The sequence below is a fragment of the Lasiosphaeria miniovina genome (genome assembly GCF_030549165.1).
Source record: "Lasiosphaeria miniovina strain SMH2392-1A chromosome Unknown B0T26scaffold_2, whole genome shotgun sequence".
Taxonomy (NCBI): Eukaryota; Fungi; Ascomycota; class Sordariomycetes; order Sordariales; family Lasiosphaeriaceae; genus Lasiosphaeria; species Lasiosphaeria miniovina.
In genome coordinates, this window is record NW_026848221.1 from 5,728,129 (window position 1) to 5,743,675 (window position 15,547).

Genomic DNA, 15,547 nt, shown 5'->3' on the forward strand with positions numbered 1-15,547 from the left:
CTTCCAGATTCTGTCCGCGGACCAAAGCAATGTAGAACTGACTCTGTCTTGATCTTGTTGGAACTAGGGACAAGCGACCATGTACAACACTGAAAACCAGTCGTGTTCGGAAACGAGGACCGGGGCTCAAGAAACGCGTTGAATAAGTCGACGTACTTTGTTGACCAATAGGCTCTTTCGGCTGAATAGTTCCTGTTTTCTGTGGTGATCTACCTTCCAGAATTGAAGTGACGTGACATACGGAATGTTATTACGTGGTCTTCCTTACAACTCAGGCTATGCTCCGCAACACACCTCCGTCATTGAGACTTGCAAAGACCATGATACCGATCCGGCCATTCAACCACTATGAAGCGCTCGCATTCACTTTCCGTCCAACATGCTGTGAATTACAGTGTTCCCGATTCCAGGTCCAAGAGACAAACATGGACGCTTTACCCTGACCTCGACTAGGTAGTTTGCTTTGCCACGGTCCGAGCACGTCTGAAGGCTTTACGCGTACTCCGTAGCGCCCTATTTCCGACCATGATGCTAGCGATGTCGTGTTGGGGGCCTCCCATTCCTATCTAACACCAACCAACACTCCATAACCATCGAATCCAAGGCTGCTGTTTACACCTGTTGGAAGTTTTCCTGACAAATTCCGATTCAAAAGGAGAAGACATACATTTGGCACAGCTATTTCCGGGAATCAAGCCAACCTCAACGACACGTCTTACGGCAGATCTGTTTTGGTCATTTAGGTAAGAGTGTGGAAATACGAAGTGGAACAAGGCGAGCAGAATCCGTACTGTTACGGCACGGTATGACACGCTGAGCAACCCCCCCTACACCAAGGTGAGATAAACGCCGGCAAGGACGGCTGCCAAGCTGGCACAGGTATCGCAACCGTTGGACCCAGATTAAATTTTACGATTCCGAGATCGTTGGGAGAGAACATCAGACGAATAAGATTCCGTAGACTCTAGCAGAGAGATCTGAAAGGTCACCAGAAACCTCGATTCTCTGGCATTTGATGATTTAGAGGTTTGGACACAGCATCCATTGCATTAGAACAGATCTACAATGTCGGCGAGAATACAATGTTCCTAACTAGTCTGCTAAGCTAATACTATGTATGCATTCAATTGTACAATATACGTTTGCGCACATGTCGATTGCCCAACAATCAGCCGCCTCGCGCAGCAATTATACCAATAATCGCTGAGCAGAAGCCAACGAGAAGCCAAGAGGCTGGGCAGACGCTCCTAAACTCGCCAGCCTACCAGCTTCCTAGGTGGCCCACCCTCAAAGAGACCGCCTGTTCAGCTTGGTCGCCTACCTTCACCGTGCCACGTCTCACGTAAGGAGCACAATGACTTGAAAAACAAACGGCGCAAACGAACAGTGAAAGCCAGTCAATAAGTTACCATCTGAGGTCATCTCGGACGGTTTCAAATGACAGAGATGTAAAGCATGCATGAGGCGGTAGATGCGGCAAGCTAGTGTCCAGATTGTCGCCATCGCAGGCGGGAAATTTATTAGGTCTACCCCAGTTTGCCCAGGGAGGGGAAATGGAGCACTTACGGCTTGCGGGAACCACTTTCGAGCTGCACGGTGCCCACGAGCTAAGGGAGCCACAGGGGGCGGCCAGGCTTCACTGATCGGACGAATCAGACGCAAACTTAGGGCTCCAATATGTTTCGCTTAACTACCGGATGGCACGCAAATAGCGCAAGAGGCGGCCGCGGGACACTAGTGGCCCTGAATTGGGGTCCTTTGTCACCGTGTGGCACTGTGTCCCACTTCTGCCTTGTGGCTCTGCTGCCCCAACTGGCCCCTTCCGTAAATTGAGCCTGGGGAGTGGGGCGAGACTGGGGGGAGGACCGACCTTGGCCCTGAATTGCCCGCCTGCCCACCTTCCAACCCTCTTTCGAGACTTCCCTCTTCCAGCTTTCGCCATCACCGCTGTCTCCATGTCGATCTCGGCCGACTCAATCAACGACAGCCGCGATCACTCAACTTCTCGCCGTCCTTGCGGTATCGCTAGAGGACCGGTCCATCAGATTCGCTTCTGAGAATGGTTTGAACAATCCGCAGCGTAACCTTCTCGAACTAGCCTCCCAGTCACTCGTTTCCTGGTTCCGGCCTTTGTGTGTTATCTCACCCTTTGGAGTCATCTCCTGTCCGATTGTCTTGCATCCCTCCGCGGCCCATCCCTCATAACCGTTCGAAGATCAGCCAAGGTCGCAGTATCGATCCGAAATACGTGTACAAAGTAGATCGAATCTTAGACAGCTTGCGAGCCGTCGAATCCCCAGCCCAGCCGTTTCAACCCCAAACCAAAACTGATCGACATCACGAGTGGATGGTCCCGGCTCGGTTGCAAGGTTGTCCGTCTCGAGGATCCGCACGGCAGTCAGCATCTCAATTCACAGTCGCGATTCCAACCGGAATCGTCCTTCCATCATGTCAGGCACGGTGGGCAATCTGAAGGGTAAGCCATCGGACTGAATCGTGATGTTAGCTGAACAACCTTTAACGTGTCTCTGAATGCAGCGACGAGGACGACGCGCGAGTTCTTAAAACGCGACACTCACGTCAAATGTCAGGACTCAAAGCTCGTCTGCCCTGCTTGCGACACGACTGTATCGCAATGTCAATTCATCTATCCCACAAACCGCCTCGAATGCCCATGGGCGACCTGCTCTCCGCTCCCCGCCTCCAGCTTGGTTAATCAATCCTCGGGCAGTTCTAGCACCAATGTAGGTGCGATCGCAGGAGGCGCCATTGGCGGCCTCGTTGCCATCGCTGCCGTTACATATCTGGTCTGGAGGTTCTGTGTCAGGACGAGGCGGCAGCCGATTGAGCAGGAGGTGTGGGTGGAAGAAAACGTCAAGGTTCCTGAGATTGAAGCTGCCCCGCGCCGCGACAACCGCACTTCTACACATACCGTTCAGTCGATAGCATCGACTGTCCTCACGCGGGCTTCCAACATTATCCAGATCGCATACATTCCCGGCGTCACCAACCGCGCGGCCAACACATCGCCTACACTCCTCGTTCCCCCAGTACCGCCCATCCCGATCGCCATATCACAAGCAAACAGTCCTGCTGCGACAGAGGATCAACACTTTTTCGTCCCCGGCGGCCTGCGCGACTCCACATACTCTGGTCTCTCTGCTTATACGGACCGTACCTCGTTTGCTCGGACGTCCTACGCGCCGCGGTCCAGTGTTGCGTCAACTATTTATGGCAAGAATGCTGTCATCGTCGCTCCAGCCCAGACCGGTATGATGACTAGGCCTGCCATGGTCAGCGTGAGGTCTGCTCACTCGAACGGCTCGAATGGCAGCTCGACTCCTCCAGTCCCGGCCGTTGACTACGACAAGTACAACAACCTTATTCGACCTCCGAGCCCCGCAAACAGCACATTCAGTGTGGGGTCGACGTTTTTGAACAACGCCAGCGCTCATACCGCTACCCCTGCACGCGCCATGGTCGTCCGTGTGGGGAGTATAAAGAAGTCGACGCTGGGCAGACCGAGGATAGCCGAGGAAACCGTATCTTCACCCAGCGAGTCTTCAACCGTCCGCGACTCCAATGCCGCCACTATCATCATTGACTCGCCGGCCTCGGATCAAGGGCCTTTCAGGGATCCTCCAGAGCGGTCAGCGAGCCAAAGCACGACGAGTCTCAGTGCCGTGATCGAGGAGGCAACGCGGCGGGCTTCACAGAGGGACTCGCAAAAGGAGTCGCCAAGCCTGCTCAAGGGGAGAGAACGAAGTCCCTTTGGCGACGAGAATGCCACGCAGGACTGAGCGGTGCCATCTGTGATGATTTACTTTTTACCATGATACTCCGCCCATTTTACTGTGGCATCTCTTTTTGTCTATTTTACCTTGACATCTAGTTTTGATTTGTCTTAACTTTCTTCTGGGTATACTGACGCTCTGGGCCGGAAACTGGCCCAGGGCCGATTCTATGTTTAAACTTTTTGGAGATGGTGCCGGAACGGGATACGAGCCTCAACAGAAGGACTCGGTTTGGCGTTCTTTTTTGTTTGTTTGTGGGTACCGTGAGCGGTCGACGGGGCCGGTTAGGATGAGATACTTGAGCAACAAGCTACAGCTTGACTCACTCAGCCATGTTACATGTGATTTATATCAATTGAATATAGAGATGAGGTTATTACCACTTAGCAACGCTGTTGGATTATGCATGTGTTGTTTGTTGTGTATGTCGTTTGTTGTTGTTGCTTGGGTTCCTGGATGGCCTGGGAAGGGGTTGTTCCAACTTGGCCAGTAATGCCTGCCTGGGCGAGGTCTACTAAGTGCTTTTGTCGCCATTCCCAACCTGCGGCTATGAGCCCTTGAATCTAGACGCCTATCTAGCGGTATAGTTGGGGCGTGTGTTGTGTAGTTGGGTCGTTTTTGGGTCTGGATTGCTGCCGAGGTATTGCTTGTATGCACATTCTTAATATCTTGGATTATGGTTCTTTTGTGAAAGGGCCCGGGGTGTGCTGAACCGCGCGCGCGCGCGTGTGTGCTGCAGGGCGATACGGTATCTGTCGGTGTGTACGCTTAGACGGAGAGGATATGTGAGTGTGTGTGAGAGAGTGCGTGAGAGGGTGTGAGGGTGAGGGTGAGAGTGTGTGTGTGTGTCGGAGATTTGGGGGAGTGAGAGAGAGGGTGAGAGGGTGAGAGGGTGAGAGGGTGAGAGTGAGTGTGAGTGTGTCAGATAGTTAGGGGAGTGAGTAAAAGAAAGAGTGTGTGTGAGAGCCAGAGAGCGATGGTAGATAGATAGGCAAACACAGGACTATATACACTGCTGCTGCCCAGTTTCCCACATACGTAGATCCGGGTGTGTGTTCCTGCCATGCCTGCTCAGTCATATACGGCTGCAAAATATCAGCGTAACCCGTGCTGGGCGGGTAAAGAGACCAGCTTTGGCAATGTGTTCACGCTTTGTTGCTCTATTTTTTCTGGCAGGATCTGGTGGTCTGGGCCGCAGGCAATATGGCTTGTCTACCTCATGTAGGATTGTGTGTGGCAATGTAAGTTCCAAGTGTCACTTCACTTTGAGAGCATGGTTGGATGGCGATGTCGCGGCAAATGGTGCTTGGGCGCCTTCTGTCTACATGTTCCGTGATAAACTATTCAGCTGTGGTTCAGACATTCAAGGCCTCATAAATTAGGTTCTATTTCCTCTCTGCTGCTTTCATGCGGCCAGAGCGGGACAAGAGGTTGGTACAACCTCAAAAGTCGAGGAAAAAGAGGTTGTCTACTTAGTTGTTAATTTCTGACAATGGGAGAAGCAGCGTTTTGATAGTTGCACCGAATGTCATCCCTGAAGGGGGGGCCGAAGTCTGTTTGCCTTGGAAACGTGGCGAATAGGATGTGCCTAGGTATATATGCCCCTAATCAAGACTGCTCGAATGTTGAGAGAACTCGACTGTTAAGAATCTCCGAAATGCCCGTGGCTTTCTTCGCATATGGTGGATTATATAGCCAGGTGAAAACTCTCGTTTTCTCTAGTCGACAACCCTGAACGCAAAACTGTGGAATATATTGTACAAGCTGCCTGGTAACCACACCATATACTAGGCAAGTCTTCCCTTGATACTAGGCGAGGTTGCTTGGGCCTCTGTCTTTCATCCTTTGTATATGGCTCAATTATCACCGTCTTCATTTTCTCGGACAAATTTGTAGAACCATGTGGCCCAGTTTCCGAAGTCTTTACCAAGAAGTTCCGGGTCATGGCTTGACAGTAGAAGACTCGCCGGAAGGAAGCCCCCGAGTTCACTGAGATATAGACGAAAGGCAATGGATAGACGGCGAGGGCCGAGAAAACGAGACATGCAAACTACAACAAGACACATGCCCGATATCCACCAATGTCTACCCCCACGCTCACTAATGCCGAAGCACATGAGACGAAATCCCGAGACGCAGCCCCGAGACGCATCCCCGAGACATGCTATACTCGACACCGGAATATATGAGACAAACACCTTGTCAGCTGGCTTCCAGAAGGCCCCTACGCCCCCTTGTGAGTCGTGCGAGAGGAGGAAGAGACACATGTGCCACGAGTTTGGTGTTGTGGCACCTTGCTTGGTCAAACTTTTTACCAGGAGGCACCTACCCATTGTATAAGTCTCTGGGCTTACCCCGGGGTGCCTAGACCTAGTCGCTGGTCCCGAGCAGGTCTCTAGCGAGAGGATAGCGCCGGCTAGCGCATACAAGGACGGGTTGTACTTTTCAGCTCGGGCTCGTGCGGATATTGTAGCTATAACACTACCTAGGCACGGTATATATCTAACTACGTTCTACACTACGTTCTACACTCCACTGGTCAACTTGGTTCCTGCGTAACCTAGGTCGGTAACCAGCCGTGATACCGCTAGAAATTCCCATGTACGACTTAAAAACGTGGCAATCCTGCTGGCATGATATGACAAAGACACAAGCCAGACAGGACCGTTCACCCAAAAGACCAAGATCCAGCTAGTCAAGGAAACAGTGGCCCAATCTAATGGCATGTGGTAGAGTACTAGATCGGCACAACGGAAGAGAGCATCACCTCTGACACTGCAAGAAAGGGTAGAGCAAAATATAAATAGATAATTAATCACTTTTCCTTTTTTTCTCTCGATAGAATCTAGACCAGGACTCAGATTCAGATAAATATGAAAATACGGCCTATCACAGAATACCCGGTGAAAGGGAAAGCAAGCAGGATGGCGTGTATTTGTTTTAATACGCATCTGCACTTACATATTCTGTATGTGCAATAGATCTCCTCTGCCAAGTTGTGTCTACGCCAAAGTCCAGCTCCGAACCTACCAATGACAATTTTATTTAGTGCCATACACCAGGTTTGTACTTCGTACATGTCTCTATAATGACAGTAAAGCAGGCAACAAAAACGACAACAACCAATCCCTTCCACCCCCTTGAGAACAACCAGAGATGAGAAAGAGTAACCTACAATCCACGTGCCATCTCCAGAAGATACACCAGGTACCTCACATATAAACTAATTAACAAATCAGCCTCTGGCCGGTGGATGGGATCCCGCAATCCAGCAACAACCGCCGACTACTCTCTCCAGCTATGGGCAGGCATAGAAGACAGTTTAATGTGTGTTTATTTGTTTTCCAGGAGTGAATTTTCACGGTATCATTGCACGCACAAAATAGAGAGATAATTGCATCTAGCCCATTCTCACCATCTGGGTGCCAAGGTCTGGCAGATGGATTAAGCATGACAGATCAGTGAAACTGGGACATACAAGGTTAAACCCCCCCTCCCCCCCCCCCCCCCCAAACAGACTAAAAGAACAAAAAAGCCCCCAAAAGGTACAAGGAAAGAAAACCGCAACAGGCGACAGGTAATTTGCTCGAGCACGCCAAATCTGTAAATTCATCTTACCCTAGCTCCTTCCTCGCGTCAGTATCATGATGCCCCGCGTGGGGGCCGTCCAAGTTTTATTAGAGGGGAAGAAAAGCTGTGGCGTATATATGTACGCTCTCTGCTGATTGTGGGGTGAGGTGGTTGGTTAGTTATGCACGCACGGCAAGGAAGAAGCTAGGGACGGGGACAGGTGCATGTGCGGAACGAGAGGGAGGGACCCTTGGCTATAAACTCTTCTGCATAGCAAAAAAAAGATAAAAAGAGAGCCTCTAGCCCAATGGTTTAGTTTTTATTTCTTTTTTCTCGTGTTGTCTTGCAGGAGGATGACAGGCGAGGTGTGGGGTGGTGCTGATGACGATGCATGGAGGCTTTTCTTTCCGTGGCCGGAAAGACTTGACCTTAGCTTGTCAACCCCCCCTTTCCACCCCCATCCTGCAAGCATCTGCATGAACATATCATGTACGCAGAGATATACGTACATATAGCGAAATGTAGTCTTGTTCTGGTCCAAGATAGGTTCGCGCTATGCACATTCGCTTCTCGAATAGCAGATCAGTCTTCTTAGTGGACGCCTAGAACGAGTGTGGGCAGCAGCTCCGGCACCGGATTTCCTCTTTCTGATCGGATGGGTGGGCCGCACGAGTGCGTGCTTTCTTTTCACGCTCTCTCTCTCTCTCTCTCTCTCGCTCCTCTTGCAAGCACACTGCAAGTGCATGCATGCGTGTGGCTCCTTTGGCAACGATCTTGGGGTGAAAGAAGGAAGCGGGGAGAGGATCTTCCCGAGGGAGAAAGGGGAGGGGAGAGCGTAATAGTGTGTGTGCGGTTGAATCCGGGGGAGGAATGGTGGACGGACCCCCGGTAACGGTCGGCGTCCATGTTGATGGCCAGGCAGGGCCGCCAGTTTGACCTTCCGGATCCGTCCGTACCGTCGGGGCGGACTTGGGCCCGATATGCCTGTCTACCATCTCCTTTCTAGAGTCCCCTACCATTCAACGTAGCACCGCTGCCACCAGACGCCTTATCAGATCCGCGACCATGGCAATCATTCGCTCGTTTCTGCTAGAAGTATAGGCGAATTATCCCGAAGATGGCAAGCTGCCCGGGGGCATTAGTTCTAGGATGCACGTCGCGCACTCACGATCTTGCCGCCTGCCGCTTTCGCCCGAGGCCTTGCTGCGTCGTCGACCATTGCTTGGATGAGTTGGTGGCATGTGGCCGTGGCTGGCTAACAACGGGCAAGGTGGTATGGTGGTTTTGATGGTAGCATTTGACGCATTGAACTCTTGCTCTGATTGCCTGGTGTCGGCGTGTCGTTGGTACGTTCGTACATACGTGCTCGGTAGGCCAAGTCCATCATCATGAGGGCTTTTGACCCAGTATCCGTATTCCGCATCCGGACTTGGGACGGGTTGTGTGCCGAAGCTTCCCTCCCATCCACATTCACCATTCGCTATTCTCCATTCCTTTAGCCGGGTGCAAGCACAAAGGGGTCCGAGTCCACCGGTCTGCGCACGCTCAAACAATTGATCGGGAGCGAAGCGAGGCCTGGAGATCCGGCAGAAGAGTGAGTGGCCCGGTTCAAGTCTCGGCTCTCACTCGTCGACGACGCGCCAAGCCCACCACGACGCTGGCTTTAAGTTGAGTTGACAACCACGGCAGACGTAGGTAGTGCCGAGTATGACACAGTATGTACGACGCTTCCATGCCACCCTCTTCCTCTTGTCTCTTTTAGATGCAGTGAACCGATCCGACGAATGATACTAAGCGGCAAAAGAGGGCGATTTGGGTTGGGTCGGGTACTGTCCACTACAAGCCTTTAGCTGCTTCATGTGCTTCAACTCCAAACCCTCGAGACGGCACATTGCCGCTCCCCCCACCCCGCTGGACTGACCAGAGGGGTATCCTGGAAAGATTATGAGTGCTTAAGGAAAAAAAGATCCAAAGCCAAGTCGGTGTTCATCCAGATGGAAAGACTGAGTGATGTCACTATGGCGTGTTATGTACATGTCCCGGGTATAGATATTCGGCTAAGCCGTGTTGCTAGGAGCCGTAGTTGACAGGAAAGAGAAAAGTGATGGAAGAGAGATGGAAAAGCTCAGATTGTCTGTCAACTTGCCCGTAATCTCGATCCTACTTTCCGTCAGGTACCGTACCTATTCTTCCGGTCACGCTTAATCAAGCAAGCTCAAACTCTATTTACCCCCCACAAAGAAGTTTACGGGGGCAGGCGCCACCCAGACCAAGGCAGCGACTTGGACTTGTGCAATTCACTAAATGCTCCCGTTGAACTCTAGGGGGTCTATGCCTCTGTTTACCTAAATGAAATGAGAATGACATGTCCTGGGCGTCGTCTCTCAACGCCAACCCCGAGCAACAAGCTCTTTGATAATCTGACAGCCGCCGCCGGACCGGGGCCGGTCCTCCGGCACGTGTTGACACTTGGGAATCCTGGCTGCGGATTTCTCTGACAAGAGCGGTGGCTCTTGCATAGGTAGCTGCGTTTTAGGGCGTGTGAGTGGGAGATACAAGGGTTCTCGACGCGCAACTGGAGGATTTGAACCACCAGACCTAAATCGAGATACGAAATAGAGGAATTAGGTTCTTATAAGTAGCAAGGTCTAATTGCTCCCTAACAAGGAAAGGGGGCAGGCACCGCTTTCTATAGGACAAGAGAATTAAGTTTCATACATGCTAAAAACAGGATAAAAAGAAAGGAAATACCGTGAGTTATTCTCGCCCATTAGTGACAACAAAACAACTCTCTAACTAGAACAACCGAACAACAACGCAAGTCAAGTAAGAAATAAAACCGATTGAACAAAGTAGAAGCATTACCGGGGAAAGCCCTCGCTCAGTCTCAAAAGGGGAATTTTGCCCTGATTACCTACCTTAGCTGTCTCCCATTGGGCAAGTAAGTAACCCGCACTCCCCGCGCATGCCAACATCGTGTGCGATACATACAGCCACTACTTCTGGTGTTAGTTTAATATGTATGAGTGTATGTAGGTATTTACATGCCTTACCCAGACCTAGACCTAGGAAGGCAGGTAGGAAGGCAGGCAGGCAGGGACCGCTCGGTAGCGGCGTCTCACGCACATGCAATGCAGTTTGCAGACCTGCAGCAGCAGCAAGCGCAAGAAAAAGAAGAATGTGGGTTGCGTGAAGTGTGTGTGGTTGTGTGTGTATGTGTTCTCAAACCGAGAGTGATGAGACTTCAACTGCCTTGCCTTACCTTACTCAAGGTAGGTAATAGGCAGAAGGAGAGAACATCGTGAGAGCTAACTCCCTCTATACGGGAATTCAATGTTAAACGAGTGGACGGGGGTTCACACAGGACCTGTTCGCTGAGCATAGCATGGGTAAAATCTATGCGCTGGCGGTTGTCGTCGAGACAGCCAGAGGGCCAACAAAAAACCCATCTTCATGTATGTATGTATGTATGTATGTATGTATGTATGTATGTATGCGTTGTTCACCAGAGGAGCCAGGCGTTGAGTGGTTGGCATGTGGCTGGGCAGACCAGGACCGAACATCTCGATTGAGCTTAGTTCTAGTCCCAAGCCGGTGGGCGATCCAGGAGCCTGTGCAAAAGCGAAGCGAAGCATCTGTGTTACCACAAGTTAGTAGCAAAGATAAAAAGCCAAGATAGGTTCCTAGGTAGAATTTCGAGACAGTCTTGTGTGCGCACCTGGAAATATTTTTGACAGCCTTTCTTTAGTTAATATTTTCTGAGATAGCCCTAGCAGATAGATACCTAGCCGGCGATGGCACGAGGCCATTGTAGCAAATGTCCAGGAGAGACGCGAGCCGAGTCTGTACTGTGCAGTGTAGTCGGTCTTAGGCCCTCACCCTTCTTCTCCGCCTCCCTTTCACCCTCGACCGCAGCGTCCCTCGTCCTGCTCCCCCCCGGCCAAACACTAAGTCCTCGCCCACCGACAGTCTTTCCTACAAGGTGTCCACCATCCTTCCATCCCTCGGGCTAATCCGTGGTTACAGAGCTACCCAGGAGAGTCCGAGAGTGCTCGGATGAGGTTGGGATGGAGGGACCCTAAAAATCTCAAGTCGAGGGCCGTGGGGTGTTAATGGACACTTCTGCGCGCCTAGGATGCTCGTGAAACCCCCCTCGCAGATAGAACAAAAGGAGAAAAAAACCTCTCCCACGTAGCCGAGAAAAATCGAATATTTACGCCCCAATGATGCCCTCTTTTGGTTTGTGCGCCATTCGCCGTTTGGAGAGCCGGTTATTTGTGTGGTGGATTGCAGAAATGGTGTAGAATATGAGCAGAAATCGACAGAAAAAGGGGTCGCGGCACGGCGCGTGATAATAACCTAAATGGGATTCGAGCTGTTGCGAGAAAAATTGCCATTGTGCAGATTGGATGGAGATATTCGCGCATTGGCGCTAAAGCTGAGGGGAAATAGATATGGGAGGGGAAATTTGCTTGAGCTGATATCTTTCTGCATCGCGGGCAACGGAGCCGTGGTGCCCGGAATACCGGAAACGGCCCAAACCGCGAGGGTGAGTTTTCCTCTGGCGGATGAGCGACGAGCCGTCGCTCATAATACGACACATCGGTTGTCTTTGCGTCGATAGCGTCTAGATTCTCCCAGCTGCGGGCTGGTCTCTCCCCTCCTCTCATATTTGCTGCCGCCCGAGGGAGGAAGCGGCCGGGATGCCGCCTGTCGCTGCCGCCGTAGGATCCGAACCACGTCGTGGAACGCTTTGTCAACGTTGACGTTGTTCTTGGCCGACGCCTCGACGAACTCGCACCCCAGCTCGCGCGCGAGAGCGTGGCCTTCCTGGGTCGACACCTCGCGCTCGGCAATGCGGTCGCTCTTGTTGCCCACAAGCATGATGGGTACGGGTGCCGATGGACTGACCGAGGCGATGGGCGACCCCGGGTACGACGGCGACCCCGCCGTCGACTCCTTGACTCTTTGGATCTGGTGGTGGAAGCGCTTGATGCGTGAAAAGGACGACCGCGACGAGACACTGTACACTAAGATGAAGCCCTCGCCGTCTCGGATCCACTGATCTCGCAGTGCTGTGTACTCCTCTTGCCCAGCCGTGTCCAGCACTTCGAGCATGCACGCCTGGTCGTCTATGACGGACTGCCTCCGATACGAGTCCTCAATGGTAGGGTCATACTACAGGAGGCACGTTAGCGAGCTGAAGTGCAGGCGCAGTCGTAGCGAGCTGGGGGAGGGGAGGGGATGCAAGCTAAGACGAGCGGGAGATAAAGCTCGGGAGACGAAAGCGAGCACGGCGGTAACAGGACAGTAGTAGGAGGGGAAAGCAGAAGCAGGAATAGACTCAAACCTACAGTCTCGACAAAGTGCTGCAGACACAACTGGATGGTCAAGGCCGTCTTGCCCACGCCACCGTCTCCAAGCACGACCAGTTTGTACAGCACCAAATTTCCCGCCATGTTACGTGTGCGTCGTCGAGGACGAGGCCCAGCTGTCGTGTGATTTTTCGGCGGCTGTCGGACGGGGTAAGGGTCGGGGAAGTGGCACCGAGCTCAGATGAGGGGCGCGAGGCTGGAGGCGGAGGCGGCAGACAAGCGGATGGAGGGGGAAAAGCGCGGCGACCTAGAAAGACGAGGGCGGGTCTGTGGCTCGTCTCGCTCCGAGTCTGCACCTGACGCAGGGCCGAGGATATTGGCGAGGTGGAAATGGAAATTCGGCGTCGGGCGATGAAAATGGCAAGGTAGGTCGGTGGGCAGGCAGGCAGGTAACGATGACAGCAGCCAGGGCCGGCAGCAGCAACAACAGCAGCGGAGCAGTAGAGCAGCAGCAATACAGCAAGCAGTTGGTAGCAGTCGCAGCACAGCGTTGAGTAGGTATGGAGGGCGGTGGAGTAATGTAGGTAGTAGGCAAGGTAATTATTAGTCCCGGTCTTAGTAGGTGGGTTGGGTTGCTGCTTTGATCTCCAGAATCGTACGGAGCATCGATGTATGGAGGTACGAAGTACCTAACTGGAAGCTTTGGGGATGGATGCGCGCAGCACTTAGCCCCGGGGCGAGGGGATGGGCGGTGCCGGGGGTGGTAGGTGCGTTCACTGTAGTGCGGTGTAGCACTGTAATATAGTACCGTACATGCCTTAAATACTTGCGAGTTAAAAGGGATACCGGAATAAAGAGGGCCAAGGCAAAGGCAACCTATCTTGGCAAAGGGCCAAGGGTTAAGGGCCAAGCTACTGAGTAGGGCCACTAGGAAAAGCCGACTGGAAGCAGCTTGCCTTGCCTTGCCTTGCCAGGCCTTGCCAGGCCGGTCTGGCTCTTTGGCTTTTTGACTCTTTTGGCTCTGGCTCTGGTTCTGGCTTTGGCTCTGCTGACGGATGGAGCGACCTGGAACCTGAGCTAGGTATCCATACCTACCAGACCGACCGCAGCCACCCCACCGCACAATCCCAGCCCCCGAACGCGCCCAACCCTTACCATACCTATGCCTTAGCAGAACAAAGCAGAGGCAACTCCCGTGCCAGGCCCCAGATCACCCACAAACACATTCGCACGCAATGCAAATCGCCCAGAGCCCAGCCCAGGACTTGTACAGTTGGGAACACACGGTGGACAGTTGGCCGGACGGCTGGGTTCCGGGTTGCCGGCGAGTGGACATCTCGAGCACCTGACTTGGAGGCCCTCAGGTCACAGGTGAGGTGAGGCTTATGCAACGTGTTTGGTTTGTGTACGGACACTCCGTATATGTATCGCACGTACACTATCCGTACTCGGTGCACACAATATCTGTCCCTCTCTCGTAGATGCGTCTGGCGCTTTTGCTATCTATGCGCCGGCTAGCAATTGGCATGGGCCATGGAGGCAGCGAGCACCCATGGCACTGCCGCTGCCGCTGCGATCTCGCTCGGGGCTTGTCCACCCTACTACCCAACCCACCTAGTGTATAATACGCTGCTTCGTGCCGCCCGACTTGTCCCAAGGTGTTTACCGAAGGTTGGTTAAAGCAAGGGGATATGGAAACAATGGAAGCTCTCTGCGACAGACAGCACGGACGATTAGACATACACGCTGCTGAGGCGATTAGGTTAGGTTAGCAACTGCCTGCAAAAATGGGGTGTGCAAGCAAGCCGGAACAGGGGCCTTAACCTGCACACCCCATTTTTGCAGGCAGTTGGTTAGGATGTAGGCTGGTTCCCACGGGCTGTCCGTCCACCTCGCTCCTTTTTACCTGTTATACTCGAACCATACAGCAATCCAAGCTGGCGTGTGTTCCCGAACGGTGAACCACAGAACTTGGTCCCCTGGCGGGACCGCAGAGAGGCGAGACAAAGACAATCATGCTCCCCGCCTCGAGCGCCCTATCAGCCTACCATGTAAGTGCCATTATAGCACTGTAAGTATTGTATGTATGTATTCATACATCGAAGTGCATACATCAGTGCCGCTGACGGGCGATACACGGGCGGAATGGCAGTGCGGAACGCTGGGTCCCGTCGAGTTTTCCTGATTTCGAGGCCACCACCCCGGATAGCGCACGGCGAGATCCGACAGAGATAGTCGCCCATGATGTTGTGGTATCTGAGGGGTGGGGGGGGGCGGGGGCTCGGCTGCCTATGGGATTTTCGGGACTCGCGATGGCGATCCGGCCCGGCACGCGGGCTAATACCCTTTTGCTATACTTCGCACCTTCACCCAACTGGCGAGATCTGTGGTTAAAACAGTCGTGAGAATGGATGACGACGCCTGAAGAGCCTGAAGACCAGTTTTCCCCGGCCTCGGGAATGTTCCGTGCCAGCCTCTGTCTCTTCCATCAATGGCAGTCGACCGTGGCTCCCATTACCGTGGTCGCCGCTAGCGGGCTCTAGAGGCCCCAGGAGCAACCCTCGTCCCCCATCCTATTCCTCTAGCCAGACGGGAGTCCAAGGGTCGTATGCTGGTATCCGGGGCGGCGTCCCATGAATGCACACACAAGATACGTAGCAAGCCGTGCCCGTCCTAGCTGCCACTTCGACGGCGGCGAGCCTACTAGATACATTTACCTACTATCCGTATTAGACCTAGGTTCGGCAGCCCAACAGGACCTCAGAAGCATGAGCACTGTGCATAGCCATGCAAGCTAGAATTCTCGCGCCTTCTCCAAGCCTCCTCGTCACTATTAGTCCTCGGCTGAGAGAGAGGTGCCTCATGCGA

General features: G+C 52.9%; 3 protein-coding genes across 3 annotated transcripts; 2 read left to right on the forward strand and 1 right to left on the reverse strand.

Annotated features, from left to right (window-relative positions):
• Positions 1 to 1,934: 1,934 nt before the first annotated feature.
• Positions 1,935 to 2,637, forward strand: B0T26DRAFT_810428 (uncharacterized protein; the record flags this gene model as incomplete). Its single annotated transcript, XM_060447267.1, has 2 exons — positions 1,935 to 2,476; positions 2,539 to 2,637. A coding segment is annotated over one exon (271 nt), but the record flags the coding sequence as incomplete, so codon positions are not given.
• On the forward strand, positions 2,634 to 3,800 carry B0T26DRAFT_637958 (uncharacterized protein; the record flags this gene model as incomplete). The annotated part of the gene is made up of 1 exon (XM_060436976.1): positions 2,634 to 3,800. A coding segment is annotated over one exon (1,167 nt), but the record flags the coding sequence as incomplete, so codon positions are not given.
• Positions 3,801 to 11,951: 8,151 nt separating this feature from the next.
• Positions 11,952 to 12,823, reverse strand: B0T26DRAFT_738811 (ras small monomeric GTPase; the record flags this gene model as incomplete). The annotated part of the gene is made up of 2 exons (XM_060443635.1): positions 11,952 to 12,542; positions 12,719 to 12,823. 2 exons carry the CDS (start codon positions 12,821 to 12,823, stop codon positions 11,952 to 11,954), a joined length of 696 nt encoding a protein of 231 aa, XP_060301309.1.
• Positions 12,824 to 15,547: the final 2,724 nt, after the last annotated feature.